The sequence below is a fragment of the Serinus canaria genome, chromosome 20 (genome assembly GCF_022539315.1).
Source record: "Serinus canaria isolate serCan28SL12 chromosome 20, serCan2020, whole genome shotgun sequence".
NCBI lineage: Eukaryota > Metazoa > Chordata > Aves > Passeriformes > Fringillidae > Serinus > Serinus canaria.
This window is the reverse complement of record NC_066333.1, coordinates 9,030,606-9,048,969: the sequence shown is the minus strand read 5'-3', so window position 1 is coordinate 9,048,969 and position 18,364 is coordinate 9,030,606. Positions and strand designations below refer to the sequence as shown.

The 18,364-nt window shown below is 48.4% G+C and overlaps 1 protein-coding gene across 3 annotated transcripts; it reads left to right on the top strand.

Moving 5' to 3' along the window:
- Window positions 1-274: 274 nt before the first annotated feature.
- Window positions 275-16,995, top strand: LOC103818716 (DEP domain-containing mTOR-interacting protein-like). Of its 3 annotated transcripts, none has more exons than XM_009093107.4 (9): window positions 275-483; window positions 6,704-6,882; window positions 10,375-10,498; window positions 11,722-11,900; window positions 12,794-12,979; window positions 13,330-13,470; window positions 13,765-13,835; window positions 15,467-15,571; window positions 16,712-16,995. In XM_009093107.4, exons 1-9 carry the CDS (start codon window positions 398-400, stop codon window positions 16,835-16,837), a joined length of 1,197 nt encoding a protein of 398 aa, XP_009091355.2. In that variant the 5' UTR covers window positions 275-397; the 3' UTR covers window positions 16,838-16,995. The 3 variants fall into 3 exon arrangements, with proteins under 3 accessions (XP_009091355.2, XP_018772898.2, XP_018772899.2); XM_018917354.3 differs by having other exon boundaries at window positions 324-457; XM_018917353.3 differs by lacking the exon at window positions 11,722-11,900 and having other exon boundaries at window positions 286-483; window positions 12,822-12,979.
- Window positions 16,996-18,364: the final 1,369 nt, after the last annotated feature.

The window sequence follows — 18,364 nt, the reverse complement described above, 5'->3', positions numbered from 1 at the left end:
CAGAGAGCCCTCGGGGAGGGAGATGGGAATGAGGCACACGGCTTGCCTTGGGGAGCAGCACATCCTGAACCCCGCAGGAAGGTTACAGCGTAAGGAAGGAACCGCTTTGTCCCTCTTCGGCTCATCCTCCAGGCGGTGAGTGCCCTCCAGAGCCATCCCCCGGCAGAGGGGACACTGTCCCAGGCTGCAGGCAGCACCTCCCGGCTGGCAGCGGCGGGGCAGCCGGCAGAGCCAGGCTCGGATTGCAGCAGGCTCCTCCTCCGGAGCCCGCCGGGAGGGAGGGACGGGCGTGGGGCCGCAGTCAGCAGCTCCGGGGCTGCCTCACCTGCCCGGGGCCGGCGGCGGGGGGAGCAGCATCTTCCCAGGCAGAGCCCATGGGGAGCATCGCCAGCCCGGCATGGAGAGCCTGAGCAGCAGCCTCAAGAAGAAAGCCACGGAGCAGCACTACAGGGCTGAGGTGATGATTGCTGGAGAGCAGCTGAGGTAGGAGGTCCCGGGGTCCTCCTGCTCTGGGGCTCAGGGCTGTGTGCCGTTAGCAGCAGGCTCAGAGCTTTATCCTTGAGCGAGCTCTTTCCCCTCTCCAGTGCCTGCTGATCCTTCCTTCATCCACCAGCGTGCTGAGCCAGCTCCTCTCCTGTTATACCTTGTCCTGCTGCTCCTCTCTGGCGTCTCCCACGCTTCATCCCCAGGTACCAGGGGACTTTAGATGGCCACAGATTTTTTTTGTCACTTTCCACGTTCCCGAAGCACGGAGAGTGGTGTGGTGGCACTGAGTTGCCCCCACAAGGTCCCTGACCCTGGCTGGGTGAGGACAGCAGCACTTCTGGAGATGTTTTTGGGGTGACTTGGAAGGGCATTCCACGTGCCTGAACTGGACCTTCCCTTTCCTGAAAGTCTCTTTTGGGAACTTCTGTAGTCCCAGTCCTTCAGCAGTTTCTGAGGATTTTCTTCTTATGAAGACAGAAATCCATTCTCCCTTGCAATGTGGGGCTGGGAAAATGTGTTCCTTGTGTCTATGGGGTCAGAACCCCTTCTTTGCTTCCAAGCATCTGACTGTGGCCTTTCCTAGCTCTAGAGCAGTTTGCTTGTTTGTATCTGGAGCTAATCTGATTTGTTATGAAATGTGGGTGGAAAATAGGAAATATATCCTTGATAATGTAAACACTCCAGAGCCTGAGTGTGCTGTCATCAGAGCCCTAAAATTAGCTTGGTGTAGGTTTTTTGTCCATTCTCTGTGAGCACTGTTAGCTTTAGCTTTATTATTTGTACTCTATCAAGGATTGATAATTTCCACCTAAGGACTGGGGCCCCATCTTGAGCATACAGCCAAGGGACAGAGCAGGTTTATTCATATTTATATTTCCAGTAACTTATCTGGAGTGACTGAGCTTTCAGTTGAGCTGCATAGCCTGGGCCAGAGGAAGGGGTCAGGTATTGAGAGAGAAAATAAAATACTCAAGCTGTGTGTTAAAACTGTGTTCCATCTGTGGGGGTGATGTGACTTCCCCATGCCTGTTGCAGGACAGGAGCAGATCAGGCCTTGGACCATTTGATGATTGTGACTGTAAACAAGAGAAAGGGATAGAGTAAATTTGTTTGGGAGCAGAACTCTTCCAGTACACTGCACACTGGGCTAAAGTTGAATAGAAACCCCAAAGTTTTTGTAGTTTTGGGGACATCCATATTTTTTTTTCTTCCTCGTTATTTATTTTTTTCCCCACAGCTGCAGTGCCTTGAAGTTTCCTGGTTTGGGGAGCTCCCAAAATCTGAGAGTTCCCAGTGAGGGAGAGGAGGGTCCTTTTGCTGGGGCTGGGCACACAGCAGATGCATCCTTCTGCTTTGGTCTGGGCAGGAGCCTCTTCCTGCTGCACAAGGATGGGAAGGAGCTGTTGGTGTAAAACCTGGGGAGGAAAATGAGGAGATGGACACCAGCCTGGAGCTGGGCTGCTCCTTCCACTGAGTCTTTGGCTGGAAGGAGAATGGAGTGAGGCAGAACCCACAGAGTTTGAATTTCTCCCTCGTGTTTTGGGGATCTCACAGCCTGGCAGGTCAGGAGTTAGTGGTATGGATCTTCCTGGATATCTGCTGGAGAGCAATGGGGAAACTGAGGCAGAGAGGCTGGGAGGTGTATCAGACAACAGCAGATGGACAGGGATAAATGTCCACGTTGTCCTCCCCTGCTTTTCCCCAGCTGTGGAATACAGAGGCATGGAAAGGAGCCTTGCAGCTGCCCTGACTCAGTGAACCTCCAGCAGCAAATAACGCTGCTGTGTCCACACGAAACATCAAACATTTGTTTTTCCCTGCTCCCCGCTTCCTGCCCTGCCTCCCCACTATTACATTAAATCAAACAAACCTTTGCTCCATCTTTGCAGTTCTTTGGCTTCCCAGCAAGTTTGCAAATGCCTCAGAGTTTGGTTTGGCCAGAGGGGTGAGTCTGTTCAGTGTCAGGATGTGTTTCCCAGCCAGGAATAGCTGCACAAGTGAGGGCTGGAGGAATGCTCTGTGTGGATGGCTGGGAATGAAGTGGATCCTGAAGGAATCAGTGGGAGATTGGCCAGGGGGGTTTGGGTTTGCCTGTCTGCCAGGGTTCCTCTGCTTCAATGGCTGCCTGGTTCAGGGAGGGGGAAAAAAATTGTATTTTGAGTCTCTCTTCACTAGAAATACAAAAATAAAATTTTCACTCATATTTTGGCCTTGAGTCTGACAGAGCTGCTGGCTCAGGCTCGTTCCTCACGTCTGCTGTCATTCCTCTTGTGTCAGACATAAAAACTTGCATGGAAATCACATTGGTTTCACTGGGCGTTGTGTATTCCTGGGTGGCATTCTGTAAGAGAGGCCCAATTAGTCACTTCTAATTGCAACAAATGGCTTATCTACACAGAGAGTTCTGGAGCAGCTTCCTTGCTTTGCATTCACACCCTGCTGTAATCAGAGTTCCTCAAGTAGGGACAAGCCCTGGTGCACTCTCATCTGGGTATTCCCATGGTCAAGAGAAGAAGCTGTGCTCTAATAAGCTGCATTAATCACTCCTAAACATAAAATGTACTCAGTAAATTTATATCTTGCACAGGAAAAGTGAGAGGAGAAGGAAGCTTTTTTCCTACAAAGAATAAAAATGCAATTTCTGCCACTGTCCAAAACTTTCAGAGCTGGCAAGTGTTTTAGTTGGATACTCAAACTGAAATGCTGTTAAATAAAATGCTCTTTCTTTGATGCTCTGGAAATTGGGCTCACTAAAGGTGTGTGGCTGAACGTGCCAAAATTTGTGTTCTTGCCCAAAAGTCATTTGTCTGCAGGAGATTTGGTGGTTCTCTGTTGGACTTGGATCTCTTGTGGAGAGCATGACTTCCTTGAGGAATCATGGGGCACTGCTTGATGTAACAGTGAACATTATTCAAAGATGAGACTTCATGGCCAGAATGACCTTAAAAAGCTAATTAATAAATTTCTAGCCCTGGTGAAAGGGAGGACTGGGAAAAAGACTTGTGCTTGCTGGGATTTCTTTCTGATATTTATCTTTCTATACTTATATTTAAATAGAAGGAAAATAAAACATCTTGGTACCACTTTGGGTTGTCACAGGTGTGCAAAGCCCTCCCTTCTCCCCAGACGTCCTGGTGCTTTTTCAGACTGGGGGTGATGCAAACTGGGCTTTGCTGAGCCCATTTTCAGCAAAATGTGCAGTGCTTGCAGCAGCTCTTTTGCCTCTCCAGCAGCAGCTGCTTTGCAGAAAAGCTCCTGTGTCTGTTGCTGCCTTTTAGTGAGCACTTAGTTGTTGTTTTGGTGGGTTTTTTTTTTTTTTTTTTTGTTTGTTTGTTTGTTTTTGTTTGTTTGTTCCTGTGAAGATAGGAACAGAAAAGGTATTTTGGATGATGCATCTTTCCAAGGCCACTCATTTGTGCTCAGCTGCTGTGGCACTGTGAACTGGAATTAATATCCTTGAAAGATCCACCTTGTCATTTGAGATGCTCAAGGTTTGTTTACACGGGAGGTGAGGGAGAGTTTATCCCTCTTCTGTTTGGATGTCTCTTTCCACAAGGTTACCCAGGATGAATAATGATGGCTTTGTAGTGACCTTGACAAAGAAACAATTTGCTTACCCAACACAACCTTCCCAAAGCAAACGCACGTGGAGGCTCTGCCTGCCAAGCCAGGAGTGTTTCATAAGAGCCCATTCTCATGTTCCAGCAAGTGTTTTATCCTGACCTTATTCTGCTTTTTAAATTTTTTTTCCCTTTTGAAGAAGTAATATGTCCACAGGGTAGATTTTGCCATCTAGAAAACTCATAATATTGCACATTATTATTTATTTCCTTAATCTTATTTATCTGGAAGCGTGATTAGAACCCGCTCATGGCTTCACCAGCTTTGTTTTTCTAACATCACATCACACAAGAGCTGTCACATCCTGTGCCTGAAGGACAAAGTTTGTCTCTTCAGGGTTGACAGGAAACAGTAAACAAGAGGAAAGTGAAAAGTCTGCAAGGACATTCCAGTCGAGCCTCTTCCGCTGCTCTGAGTCTGCAGGACAGAGGGAAAACTCGTCACAAGTTCAAAAGAGCATTTAAAGTCCAAGCTGCTGCTCCAGAGGTGCTGAAATACCACTTAATTCCTGTCCTGGAAGTTGCTCCCAATCAAATATTTTCAGAATAAATGTATTTCTTAAATTTTTATATCTTAGGCCTTAGCAGCATTGCTTCCTAAAAATATTTTCTGTTTAAATTTTATTTATCTCCTTAAAAATCTGTGGGGTTTTTTTTTTTTGTGTATTCTGAAACATGATCAAATAAAGGGAGTAAAATAGGGAAAATAGTGTTCTTCCAACCAGTTTCTATTCAAGCCTTGTGTGGTTATGGTCTATGTATTGTTATATGTATAGGGTGTGTGTGTGTGTAAGTGTAGAAATATATATATTCTTATATATAGACTATATATATTCTTTATATAGACTCCTGTAGACTCTTGGTGGCAGAAGAGCACTCTTGGAATATTTCTTATCTTTACCAAATACTCCTCTGAAGTGCCTCCCCACTTTGTGATTGTGAAAGAGAGAAAACATAAAATTGGCTGTGTCTTCCTCCAGGGTGGGGATCCTCTGTTTGCAGTCACTGCTGACTGTGTCTGGTTGCATTTTGACAGTGGACCATGAAATAAAGGAAGAAAAAAGACAAAAGCTCTATAAATAGCCAGGCAGCTGTCTGTGGAGTGTTCTTTTTGGGTAAAATCCATCTGCAGAACAAGAGCTGGTCACATGTGGGAATCAGGCTGACAGGTAAAGAGTGAAAGGCTGGATATGGACCTCAGGATTTGGGGGAGGTCTGTGCAAGGCCAGGCCAGCAGCTGGTTCTGCATGAATCTTTAGTGTAGTATTTTAATTAGCAGGAAGGTCTGAAAACCTCTGTCAGCTGCTCAGTATTAATTGCAACAATCAATTACTAATTATTCTTCTGACAAAACATTTGATGGTAAAACTTTTAGGAACTTAGTATTTATAAATCCTACAATATAGGATAATCCATTATTAGCTGAGAGATTTTTAGGGTATTCAAACTTCTTGTGAGGTACCTAAAAGTTTTGTCCAACAGGCAAAAAAACCAGAAGAACTCGAGGCATGGAATAACAAAAGGCTGCAGTGTTTAATGCCCCCGTAAAATTCACTGGCCTGTGGCAAAACCAGGAATTGCCAGTTTTGAATAATTTGAAACAAAACCACCCTGGAGTTACAGAGATGTTTAATTAATGTCTCCCCTCAGAGCCTGCTGCACACACTGGGCATTTTCCAGCACTGGTGTTTCGGGAACAGTCATGGCTACAGGGCAGAAGTTTGGCCCCTGGACAGATCTGCTGCCAGAGTGGGCTGGCTTTGGCTGGAGCACAGAGGAACTCTGTGCCTTGTGGCTCACTCAGTTGTTAAGGTCCTTTTGAAAGTCAAAGCTGTGCTCACCTGAGTAACCTTCCCCCATCTGCCTTTCCATCAGAGCTGCAGACCAGCCATAACATCGGGTTTGTTGGGACAGGAGGGTTGTTTTTGGGTAAACTCTATCCCAGTCAATCCCAGCTGGAACCAGAAAATGCCAGGACTGTTCTCAACTGCTGCTGTGGGTTAGTGGGTGCAGGGATCAAGTGGTGCTGGGATCTACCTGGCACTCTTTGCTTGGACAGGAGAAAGGAGGGCTCCTGTTACTGCTCCCACCTGGAGTTATGAGTAAGGCTCTGTCCTGGGGCAGCTTTATTCCTGCCTTTGTGGCCATGGGATAGGAGAACTGGACACAGAATCATGCCAAGAGACATTTACAAATACAAATGTGCTATTTGTACATGCATGTACATATACTTTTTATTTTCTGAGTTTTGTCCTCTCTTCACCCTCTTTGGTTGGCTGCTGTGGGTTTTAGAGGCTTGTTTAGAACGAAAAGACACGTACAGGTCACACTACATCTGCTCAGGCAACTGGGTGGTGGCAGGAGGAGAGAAGGGGATGGTGGAGAAGCTCCCTGGGATTGGCTGATGCAGTCTGGCAGTGCCAGGGGGTTTGGTTGAGTTGATCAGTCCCTGGCTGCTTGGCACCACCCCCGGCACATCCAGGGCGGTCTCTCCCTGGCACATCCAGGGGGGTCTCCCCAGGCTGGACAGATCCGAGCCATCAGACTCCAACTCTCCTGAGAGCCCAGCTGTGCTCAGTGGCTGCTGTTCCCCCCAGGCTCCGTCTCCACGATGGGAAGCTGATCAAGGACAGGAGGTTCCACCTGCGCACGTACCCCAACTGCTTCGTGGCCAAGGAGCTCACCGACTGGCTGGTGGAGCACAAGGACGCGCCCGACCGCGAGACCGCCATCCGCCTGATGCAGAAGCTGATGGACCACTACATCATCCACCACGGTGTGTGGGGCTCCTGCCACCCCCAGGGCAGGCTGTGTGTCTGCTCACCCTGTGTGTCACCCAGCCTAGCAGGCAAGGAGTCCCTGTGTGCCACCCTGCCGTGGGTGAGGGCTCCTGGAGAGGCTGGATGGGGGCATGAACCAGATACTTGGTACTGGTGAGGGCACACCTGGAGTGCTGTGTCCAGTTCTGGGCCCTCCGTTTGGGAAGGATGTTGAGATGCTGGAGCATGTCCAGAGAAGGGCAACGAGGCTGATGAGGGACTGGGAACACAAACCCTGTGAGGAAACACTGAGGGAGCTGGGGGTGCTCAGCCTGGAGAAAAGAAGACTCAGGGGTGCCCTCATCACTCTGCACAGCTCCTGAATGGTGCCTGTGCTCAGCTGGTCTGGGCTCTTTCTCCAGGCAGCACTGACAGAACCAGAGGACACAGTCTCAAGCTGCATCAAGAGAAATACAGGTTGGATTTTAGGAAAATTTTTTTCAGAAAGGGTGGTAAAGTTCTGGAATGGCTGCCCAGGGAGGTGGTGGAGTCACCATCCCTGGATGTGTTTAAAAAAAGCCTGGATGTGTTACTGGGTGCCAGAGTTTAGTTGAGGTTTTGGGGCTGGGTTGGACTCAATGATCCTGAAGGTCTCTTCCAACCTGGTCATTCTGTGAATTCTGTGAGTTCCCTGCCCACCACAGAAGGGGCTTGGGCTGTAAAATGACATCTAAAGTGTCTCCTCTTTGAAAGCAAGCTCAGTAACACCTGCCCTGTATTCCTGTACCCAGGCAGGTGGGTGTTTGTACAGCAGCTGGTCTGGCTCATGTCTGTGTCATGCAGAAGTGGAAGCTGAATTATAGCACATTTCACCTCTGCACCATAAGACCCCAGTACTCCTCCAGTTTCCTCATGCTGGGACAAAGAGGGATGTGGAGTTCACATCAGTCCAAGGAAAATTTAATCTGTCACCTGTGAACCTAAAGCTGAAGCAATCCTGTAGGAAAGCCTCCCTTGGGAATGGAGTGAGTGCTGCCATTACAAAGGCTTGTCTGTAGATCCTAATTAAAAAGAAATTTTAAAAGGAAGGGGGGAAAAAAAGGAAGTGTGGAGAAAAAGCAGCTTGATGCTCAAGCCCAGCTCTTAGCAGTACTCAGTTTTTTTCCTTTTTAAAATTTCTTTGGAACTTTCAGGAGTTTTGAATTAACTCAGGTCACATACTGAGCTCTGTGCTGCAGAGCAAGATCCAGCCCTTGGTCCTGATATAACAACAGAAAACAAGCTGTGCTTCAGATGGGCAAAAAGCAATTCCTGTCCATGTGGTTTTCAGGCCCAGCCAGGAACAAAACCCCCAGACTGTCAAACAGCCCTGGGACACCTCTGCCATGGTTGGGAAGGGCTGTGGCTGAGCTCTCCTGCTCCCAGGGCTTTGGGGCAGGAGCTGGGGCTGCCTGGAGCTGGGTGCTGGTTTGTCACTCGAGGATGTAGCTGAGGAGACAGAAGCAGATGATGACCCCACCAAATCAAACCCAAAACATCTCTTCCAAACCAAACCCTCTGCTCCCCCCTCTTCTCTGGGTTCCAAAAATAGCTGCCTTTGACCACTGCAATGCAAACACTCCCTGTTGCCATCTGCTCCTTGCTGAGGGAAATGCCCTTTACATTAAACTGCCTAGAATAAAAATAAACTGCTGCGGGGCTTTATCACAAAAAGCTGAAGCAGGGAGTTCTCAGTTAACCATTAACACTTACACCTGATTATTACTACATCTCCAGCTGACAGTTTCAAATAAATCCATTAGTTAATTAAACCTGTGCAGCACTGGGTACCAGCACTGTTTTGATTGCATAGTAAGACATGTCCCTCCTGCTCCCGTGACAGTTCCTGGCAGGACACAGAAGCTGACTTTCCAACTTGCCTTGTGTCCATTAATTTTGTTAGTCCTGTGGAAAGAGGGCTGCCAGCACAGTGCTGGGTGCTTGGCAATTGTCTGGCTGAACTGTTTGCCCTCTTCTTCCCTGGCATCTTGATAATTATCTCATGAAGTTCATTGTGCTGCCTCTTAATTGTCTGGTGTGCTTTGAGCTTTGGTTCTGTTACACACTGGAAACACATGGAATTGGTCTTTAAATAGGAAAACTGCTTTGGCTTTCTGTGGGCACAGTCCTGTAGGATTTTTTGTTCTATTCCTGGTTGCAATGGCTTTGGAATAGTTGCTCCTTGGAATTATGAGGCTGCAAACTTTCACTTAAGAAAAAGGTTGTTAAAACAACTTTCTCATCCTGCCCTTGTGCTTGGTGAGTCAGAGGCTTCAGAGTCCTGATTGCATCTGAGACAGCTGCTCTGCAGGAATGATGAGCCCGAGATAATCTGACAAGTTTTGGCATTTTGCTGCTCACCTGAAGGGGAATGTGGTTTTGCCAGTCTGCTCAGAAGGATGGAAAAGAGTTAAAATTTTCACAAGAAGTTTCTTGAATCTTTTGAATTTCACTCTCGTGGTTGGTGTTACTTTAGTGAGGAAACATTTGCGGTTTTTCTTTTTCCCTTTAACTATTTTTCTTTGCTTTCCAGGCATATTCTTTATTCTGGTTTTTGTTGGTTTTTGTTGTTTGGGTTTTTTTTTCCTTTTCTTCTTCTTGCTTCAGATGGGTGCAGCTGAAGGCAGGCTGACTTTAAGAGCTGAACTATGATTTTTGGGTTGGGTTTCTTTGGTCTTTGTTTTAGTTTTGTTGTTGTTGTTGTTGTTGTTGTTTTTACTGTAGCCTAGGAGTCTGTTTCAGGCAGGTTTATCTCATTTATTTAAATATTTGGTATCCCAAATATTTACCTGCTTAAGGCTACATGAACTATAAATCCATGCATTTACAGACTGTCCAGTCCCCAAGATGAATCCCAGGCTTTTCATACAGATTTAATTATTCCAGTTGTATTACACCTGGCTTTGAAGGAAATTTTTTTCTTGAGGTCAGTTTGCCACGCAAATGAATTGGGCAGGCTTGGCACAAAATTATGTGGAAATTTTGTGCCTTATTTTTTTTAGTTTATGAGTATTTTTGATAGACAGAGGTGATTTTATGGGGGTTTGAGTGCAGTGTGGTTTTGTTTCCTCTGTCCTCTAAGTCTGCTTACATTCTGCTTACAGGTGGTTGTAGCATTTTTTTAAAAGTTGATTGAGGCAATTCTATCCATCCTCTTTTAGTCTAAATCAAAATATTAATACTTAAATTTAAAAAGTCCTGTTTTTTCTAATGAGTATTTTAATGTTTGGGACAAAATGCAGCCCCCAGCTCCATCTTTACCAAGGTCTGTACTTTGGGATTGGCCTCTCCCAGCAGCATGAGCTTCAGGTGTTCACGGGCAGGTAATTTTTGGGGACCGAGGGCTCGGATGCCGATTGTTCCATGGGACGAGGGGCACAGGGAGGGGACGTGGCACGAATCCCTGACAGCTTTTAGCCTGGAGACAACACCCTGCTGAGGTGAGCCCTGTGTGTCCTGTGTTCCTGCAGTCTGTGACGAGCACTCGGATTACAAGGATGCCAAGCTGCTCTACCGCTTCCGCAAGGACGACGGGACCTTCCCCCTCAGCAAGGATGTGAAGGTGTTCCTGCGAGGGCAGAGCCTTTATGAGAAGTACGTGAGTCCTCCTGGCCCTGGGGCACTGGGGCTGTGCCCTGCTGGCTGTGCTGGCTGCTGCTGCCCTGCAGCTGGGAGCCCCTGGCTCTGCTTTTCCTTCTCTGCACTCCCTGCTGTCCTGCTGCTTCTGAGCCCTGCCACAGCTGCAGGACAGCCAGGGCATGGGACTGGAGTCTTACTATGAACTCATGGATGCTTCCAAGGGCTCCAGGCCATGTGCAGGATCTGGGATCTGCTGCAGGGAAGTGCAGTCTGAGTGCTCCTGGGATGAGCACATCCAGTGGCCATTCCCTACACACTTCCAGCCTCCTCGTGTGAGCTGCTTCCAGCAGCTGTATTAGGACTTATGTCCCACCAAAATGAGCAAGGTATGGGACTTTCAGGACCCTTGTGGGCCGGGGTTCCTGCCCCTTTCTTGGCCTGTTAGCCTATTTAGGCTATTCATAGCATAAATTAGGCTATTTCTTATCTTAATTTGCAAAATTTGTAATGGAAAAGGTTATTCTCAGAGAGAAAACTCCTTCCACTTCCAAGTGTTTAATTTTCATTGTGTCAATTGTTTCTGGTTCTAAATCCACACCATCTTTCAAGAATTTAACCCCAGCCCACTCTCTGGACCTGTTTCCAGCCTCCTCACAGCTTCGCATCCTCCCCTCTCTGTCAGCGAGAGTCACAAACTGGCCCTGAAGGAGAGTCCTCCATCCGGCCGGGTGGTGACTTTGGGCGTGTCCCTGTCCCTTTGCCAGCTGTGCATCCCTTGTGCTTCGCTCTTGGTCCGCAGCAGTGTCCGTGGGATGGGGAGCGCGTCCCGGCGCTCTGATGGCTGAGCCGGCTGCACCCTCTCGTGGAGACACTGGATTCAGCTCTCACACGCTGCCAGGGAGCTCCTGCTGACTGAAACCCACCTTGTCCTTGGCTTTGGATCCCCTGCCGTCTGTTGCCCACACTCAGTCGCTTGCTTGGCTTTCCCTGCGATCTTTAGCTGAGCTCAGAGCCCACCCGGTTTTGCTGGAGCTGCTGCCTCGCTGCGCTGAAGATTTACAAAGGTGCCCGACTGCAGCTCCGTGTTCCTCCCTCCCTTCCCGCTGCTCCCTGGCAGGAATGTTCTGGCTGCAATGCTTTGCCCACTTCCCTCGGCCTTGTTTCACCCGGCTGCAGCTCCCCTGGGGATTGGCAGGGATGTTTGGCATCACGGGAGCCTTGTCCCACCTCTGTGCCAGGCTGGTGAGCGTGGAGGAGTCAATCCTGAAGGTGAGGGAGGAGAACTCGGTGAAGTACCAGAGGACTTTCCTGGGCTCTGAGATGATCGACTGGCTCATTCAGGAGGGAGAGGTGGAGAACAGGCAGGAGGCAGTGGAGCTGGGCCGGGCACTGCTGGAGCACGGGATCATTCAGCATGGTGAGCCAGGCTGGGAAGCGAGGGACGAGCATGGCTGTGGAGGAACAGATCCCCATTCATGCCATGCAACAAGTGCTGGTCAAGTGCCCACTTGGAGATGGCAATGGAGCCTTTGAGTTCTATGTTTGGAGCTGGTGACCTTTGAAACTGGAGCAATCTTTACCATCCTCAAAGGCTTTGAGATGAAATCTGAGCTCTTGCTCTTCAGTTCTTCAAAGCCACCGGCCACAGGGCTGGGCTGCACCCCTGGGTTTGGAGGGCTGGGGCGGGAGGATGTCAAGTTTAACTCCTCTTGGCTGGAGACCTTATCCATCTGCTATAATTAAACTATAATTCGGAAGGCAGGGAGTCCTCTGAGTGTCTTGGGACAGGGGCAGGTGGAGGGCTGTGACACTGAGTGCACCCCTGGGAGATGGTACCTCTAGGGGGGTGGCCCTGCTGTTCCTCCCTCCCTGCAGGCAGCATTCCCAAACAGGCAGAAAAGCTGCAGTAGAGCACAGGGACATTAAAAGCAATTTGTGAAGGTCCCTCAGTGTCACTATAGGACATGAAATAACACGACGTGCACACGCAGCTTTTTTAAAATAAAAAAAGCACTTTTCATTTCTGATTCTAACACTTATAGATTTCTCAAAGTGACAGTGGATTGGAGGGTGACAGTCCCACCTCTCCAATGACACTGGACAAACCAACAGTTTATCAAATTTCTCTTCTTCCATATAAGAATGCAAAACAATAAGTTATTTACATAAAATGTGTGAGAAAGTTCCTTACAAGAATGTAAACCTCAGAAGGCTTAGAAAAACTTAAAAAATCAGGGTGGCACCCTCAGGATATTTGTTATATCTTTTTCCACCCCCTCAGCCTCTCCCTCCTCCCCTGTTCTCTCCTAGTCTCCAACAGGCATCACTTCTTTGACAGTGACATCCTCTACCACTTCTGGATCAATTTCCGGCGGCGGCGGCGTCTGACGGAGCTGCTCAATGAGAACTCTGCCCGTGCCCTCTCCGAGAGCCCTGACAGCCCCTTCTGCCTCCGCAAGCTCAACCCAGAGCCAGGCAACACCAGCTTCCTCTCTGGTAACCGTGCCTGTGAAAGCAAGGATTAATTTCCAGAGTAGCCCAGGGGTGAGGATGTTGCTCCAGCAGAGTTTGAGAGGTTCCTCTGGGCACCCCGTGAAGTGAACACCCATCCCACTGGTTTGTGGGGGATGTCACAATGCACTGGCAGTCTCTAGCACAGCCCCCTGGTCCAGGAAAATAGCTTAGCATCAGGTCAGCTCTTGATCTTTGAAGCTGGTTTTACTCTCAGTTCAAATACTTTCTTCTGTGCACACATACCTTTCAAGTGTAAGTCAGGTTTGGGGGGAAGTTTGTTATTTTAAACTAGTCTGTTTTTACATAGAAATTATTTTATGTGCCTCTTTCAGTCCAGACCAACAAGGAGATCAAAGTTGTCTCAGCAGTTCGGAGGAGCAGCATCACTTCCCTCTCTGGAAACGCCAACACCTACTTCAGTGCTCCTCCTACCTTGGTATTCCCTCCTGTGGCTGAGTGCAACCCCAAATCAGGTCTGGGCTTCTGCATTGCCTGTTGTTATGTGGGAGACATCTACTCCTTCAGGGCACGGGCTCAAGCCCAGGCCCAAACCCATCAAACCCCTCAGCCTCACCTCTGCACCTTGATTTGAAAAGTTGTGTGTGTGTGTTTGGAAAACCACTCAGATGAACTCAAAGGTTTCTGTGTGCAGGACCTGTGGTTCTAACATCTGTTTTCCAGCCCAGGGTGATCCCCAGGCTGCCTTGTTATGCACCTTCCTGTACAAACCCCTTGTTTCTGATGGAATCTGTCACCTTCTGCTCTAGTGTTAAAGAGACCTGTCACCACTGAGGAGCTGCTGTCCCCTGGGGCCCCCTATGTCAAGAAAACGCTGACTGTGAGTGACCATTGGAAGTGGCATTGCTAATGCAGCAGTACCCAGCTCCCTGCCTGCTCTTTGGTGCTTTTCTGTTGGCTGCTCTGACCTCTCTGTGCTAAAGCTTTGTCACATCATCGTGGCTTTTTGTTGGTGACTCCCTAGGGGTCAATGTCTTCACACATTCTTGTGGGTGGAAGTGTGCTCAGCCCCTCTGAGAGCTTGATGTATTTCCATGAGGTAGATCAGGAAAAAAATGTTTTCTGGCCAAAAAAAAATCTCCTGTTTTGGAATTTTTTTGCCATTGGTCAGGCCTTGACACAGGTTGCCCAGGGAAGCTGTGGCTGCCCCATCCCTGGAAGTGTCCAAGGCCAGGCTGGACAGGGCTTGGAGCAACCTGGGACACTGGAAGGTGTCCCTGCCCATGGCAGAGGGGTGGAACAAGGTGATATTTAAGGTCCTTTCCAATCCAACCCATTCTAATATTCTGTGATTTCTATTCTATCCAGCTCCATGCAAGCTGTAGGATCAGTAAGTCTTGTGACTCTTGGGACTGTGACACTCACCCTCTGTCACACACTTTATGTACAGCTTTATGCATCTTTCAGGTACCTCTGCAGATCAGGGGTTGATTTGATCCATCAGCATCTGATGGAGCTGCACTGGGTGGAGGGAGCATCCAAGGGCCACTCTTTCCTTCCTTCCTTATGTTGGGCTTTTTACATGGACAAATCTCCAGGATGCTGCAGACAATTCAAGAATGAGGCTTTTGCTTTTTAAACTATTTCTAAAGCTGTAGGACTGGTCAAGTCAGTGCTGGTGGGTGGAAATATTGCAAGGCAGCTCCTGCCCCGGGGATCCTGTTGCACTTGGCTATTTTTGTGTCTCACCCCTTCACTGCCCACCTCTGAAAGGGGCAAGCTCATAGAGAGCAGTGTAGGAAGCATGAGGGCTGCCTTGCCATGCTGGTTTGGCACCAGGAAATGTGGATCAGGTTCCCAAATTAAATGTGCTGTACAAAGTGATGGGAAAGAGCAAGGAAAATCAAGCTGGTGATTGGCATGGCACATCTGAGGACGTGCTCTTGCCCTGCCCTTCAACTCTGCCAGCCTGGGCCTTTCATGGCTCATTTCCTCCTGCTGAGCTCTGCAGTTGCTGTTGTTTATTTATATGGGCCATGTGCAAAGTCTCTTGGGAATTCCTTTTCTCTTTTGGGCACTTCAGAGGGCTGCAGTACCACAGCAAACTGCTCTGGCAGGCTGACACCAGAGTGCCAAGGCAAGAGCAGCCCCTTCCACCCAGGAAATGCTCTGCTGTGCCAAGGAAGAGGCAAAGCAGGTGTGTGTGCCCTGGGAATGTTCTCAAACATTCTTGTGGTGCATGCCTTGCACTTCAGCTTGATGCTGCCTGTGATGCCCCTTCCTGCACAGGCTGGCAGGGAATCAATCAGAAAGCAGCTTTGCAAGGAGCAATTAATCAGTTCTGCATCTCACTTGCATCTCACAATTTCATTAAGTTCATCTCATCTCAGCCTTTTCTCTCCTGCCCATAACAGGTTAGGATCATGAGCTCTCTGTCCCTCTGGGAACTGATGCATCTCCTCTCTGCAGCCCATTCCTTGGTTTTTAAAGGAATGTTTGTTGTCCTTGCAGATTGTGGGGGATGCAGTGGGCTGGGGCTTTGTGGTTCGAGGAGGAAGACCTTGCCACATCCAGGCAGTGGACCCAGGAGGACCTGCTGCTGCTGCAGGGATGAAGGTACTTCCTACTCATGGGGAATAAACAGGAGACAGGATTTGTGTCCTGTTTGAGCTTTTTGGGCTGAACACATGCTCTGTGATAGTCCCACCTGCTGCCCTGGGGATCAGACTAGTGGAATGGCACATGGAGCTCTGGAGATGGAGGGAGGGATGTTGTCTGCAGAGTGCCCTGTCTGGGCTGGCAGAGTGGAGGATTTGCCTTTTCCAAGGCAGCACAGGGACTGTGGGCAGCTGAAACTCAAAAAACTCTGTCAGAAGCAAACCATCCCTGTGCCAGACCTTGGAACTGTCAAAATGGTTTGAGCCACTAAACACAAAGCAGAGAATTCCCAGTTCAATTCCAGTGACTTTAAATAACCCCAGGGATGCAAGGAAGGGGCAGAGCTCTGTCCTGAATCACAGTTCCTGAAATGCTCAGCTCCTGAGCATTTTGTTTCCCTGCTATTAGCAATGAACTTCTCCATTGAGCTTTTTTCCATGCACACTAAACTTTAATAACATCAAATTGAAGCCTTGATTTGATTGATCAAGTAACTTCCAGTATTTACAGCTCAGGAGAAATGAACTTAGAGCTTGAAACTCACTTTAGGCCCAGGCATGCGAGTTTGTGTGCAGTCTTAGGCAGGAATGAAAGAAGTGTTGTTTCCCTACAGAAACCCCAGCAGCAAGGGAGTAATTTCTAAAAGCTGATATAAGTCTAAAGTCAAATGAATATTTGAAACAATGGATTTTTTCAGAGGCAGAGTGTAACTCCTTGTTTGCTTCAGGCAGGCTTGGAAGGGGGTGGATGAATTTGTTTCATTTACTCAAGAGCTCAGTTAATTTCTACTTACCTAATCTCATTTGCTACCAAATTGCTGGATGTCAATATTGTATTTCATTTCCATCTGTGAAATGAGCCCCTGCTCATAAATGAGTCCTTTTTTCCTCTGTTAGCTCACAGCCTAAATCCCCTTGGTCCCATTTTTATGGCACAGGGATTGCAGCACTGTGATTATTGGTGTAGCTACAGGCTGGTGATGCTTGAGGCTTTCCAGGATTTGGACAGGAGTTATTTGCACCTCAGGCCCTGGCTCCAGTTAATCCTGGGCAGGAGGTGCTGTGGGGCTGGAGGTGAGCTGTCCCTCCTCTCTTGCAGGTGTGCCAGTTTGTGTTCTCAGTGAATGGGGTGTATGTTCTGCACCTGGACTATCAGACCATCAGCAGCCTCATCATGACAGGACCACGGACTCTGGTGATGGAAGTGATGGAAGCCATTGAGTGAGCCAGGGAGTCTCTTGCCACTGCTGCTTGGAAAGGCAGGGCTCCACTGGGCAGGGATGGACTGTGGGGAGGGACCAAGCTTGACCACTCACTGTGATGTGTTACCCAGGCATTTTGATGTATTTTCAAATAAATGCATTCAAATGGACAAATCTTGGATTTTTGTGCTCTCAAAATATTTGTCTCTACCTGCTCTTTGAGTGTCTGAGATCTTGCAGCTCCTTTGTAGTGCCAGTGTGAGAACTCAGCACTTAATGAAGCCCAGCTTAGAGCAAGCCCTTCACCAGCCAAGCTGTGAGGCAGGTGGCAAAGCTGGTAAGCAGCAAGGAGTTTAGACCAAGTGAGTCTGTCTGAGCTGCCCTGAGCTGTCTGTGCACTCTTCCAGGAACACAACGTGCTCTCCAGATGGCCCCATAAGCTGTGCCACTGCCTCTGTCAAGAAAATAAGGAAATGGATACAGGAATGTGTGTTCCTTGTAAAGTCTAAGGCTCCTGCTACTCTCCTGGCTTAGCCACGCTCACAGCCAGGGCTGGTTGCTCTTCCCAGCTGTTTCTTGAAAAGGTGATACTTCCATGATTGTGCTTTTTGTGCCCCCACCCCTTAATAATGCTTAATTTCATTAATCAGCTTCACCTCAGCAAGGAGGCAGGCAGAGATCCCCAAGGCCATAGGCTGCTACCAGCCTAGTGGGGAGCAGTGGGTAAAGGAGGGACCAAAACCAGAGACTGCCCCAAAGGAAATGTGTCCTGGTCTGAATCTGGCTCTGGGAAGGAACAAAAATAAGTAAAAGCCACCAAAATCCAGCCCCCCTGTCCCCTGCTGCTTGCAGGATGACTGTATTTGCAGCCAGTGCAAAATATTCCCTGCAAACTACCCTGAAAGTGAACTAAATATAGGAAAACAGGTAATAACAAGAAACTAGGGAGGATTCCTTCTTTCCATTTCACAGAGCATCCTGTTTGTGATTAGCCTGCTGTGCTGTGCATGGACAGGATGATTGCCAGCACTGCTGCTTAGGGCAGGGTCCTCAGTGCAGCTCCTTTGGCCACAAACCAAACCTCAAAAACACCCCAAAAAGGCCAAAGATAGTAATTTTGATTTGTGTTAAAATGGGGTTGACTTTTTTGGAGAATCTGCTGTCAGCTGTGTATCAGGTATTGCCCTACTGGCTGTTTTTTTTTTCCCTTGGTATAAAGAGATTTCTGCTCCCCCAGTGCTGGTGCTGAGGCAATGGGACAACTTGGAGCACAGAATTCCTGGAACAGGGTCCAGGCAAGATGTTTGCATTGATAATTGGGGTCCTTCCAGCCCCTAAGTGGAACCAGACCATCTCCTCAACAATCTCACAGTTGTCACTTGTGTGTTCAGCAACCTCTGCCTTTTTGCTTTTTAAATTCTCTTTAGGGAGAGTTTGGATGTCTGTGATGTCCCAGAGGTTTAACCCAGGGTGCTTGGCTTGCACTAAGGTCAAATCCAGAAGATTTAGGAGTGGTGTGAGCACCTTGGGAAAGGCAGGTCAGGAAACAA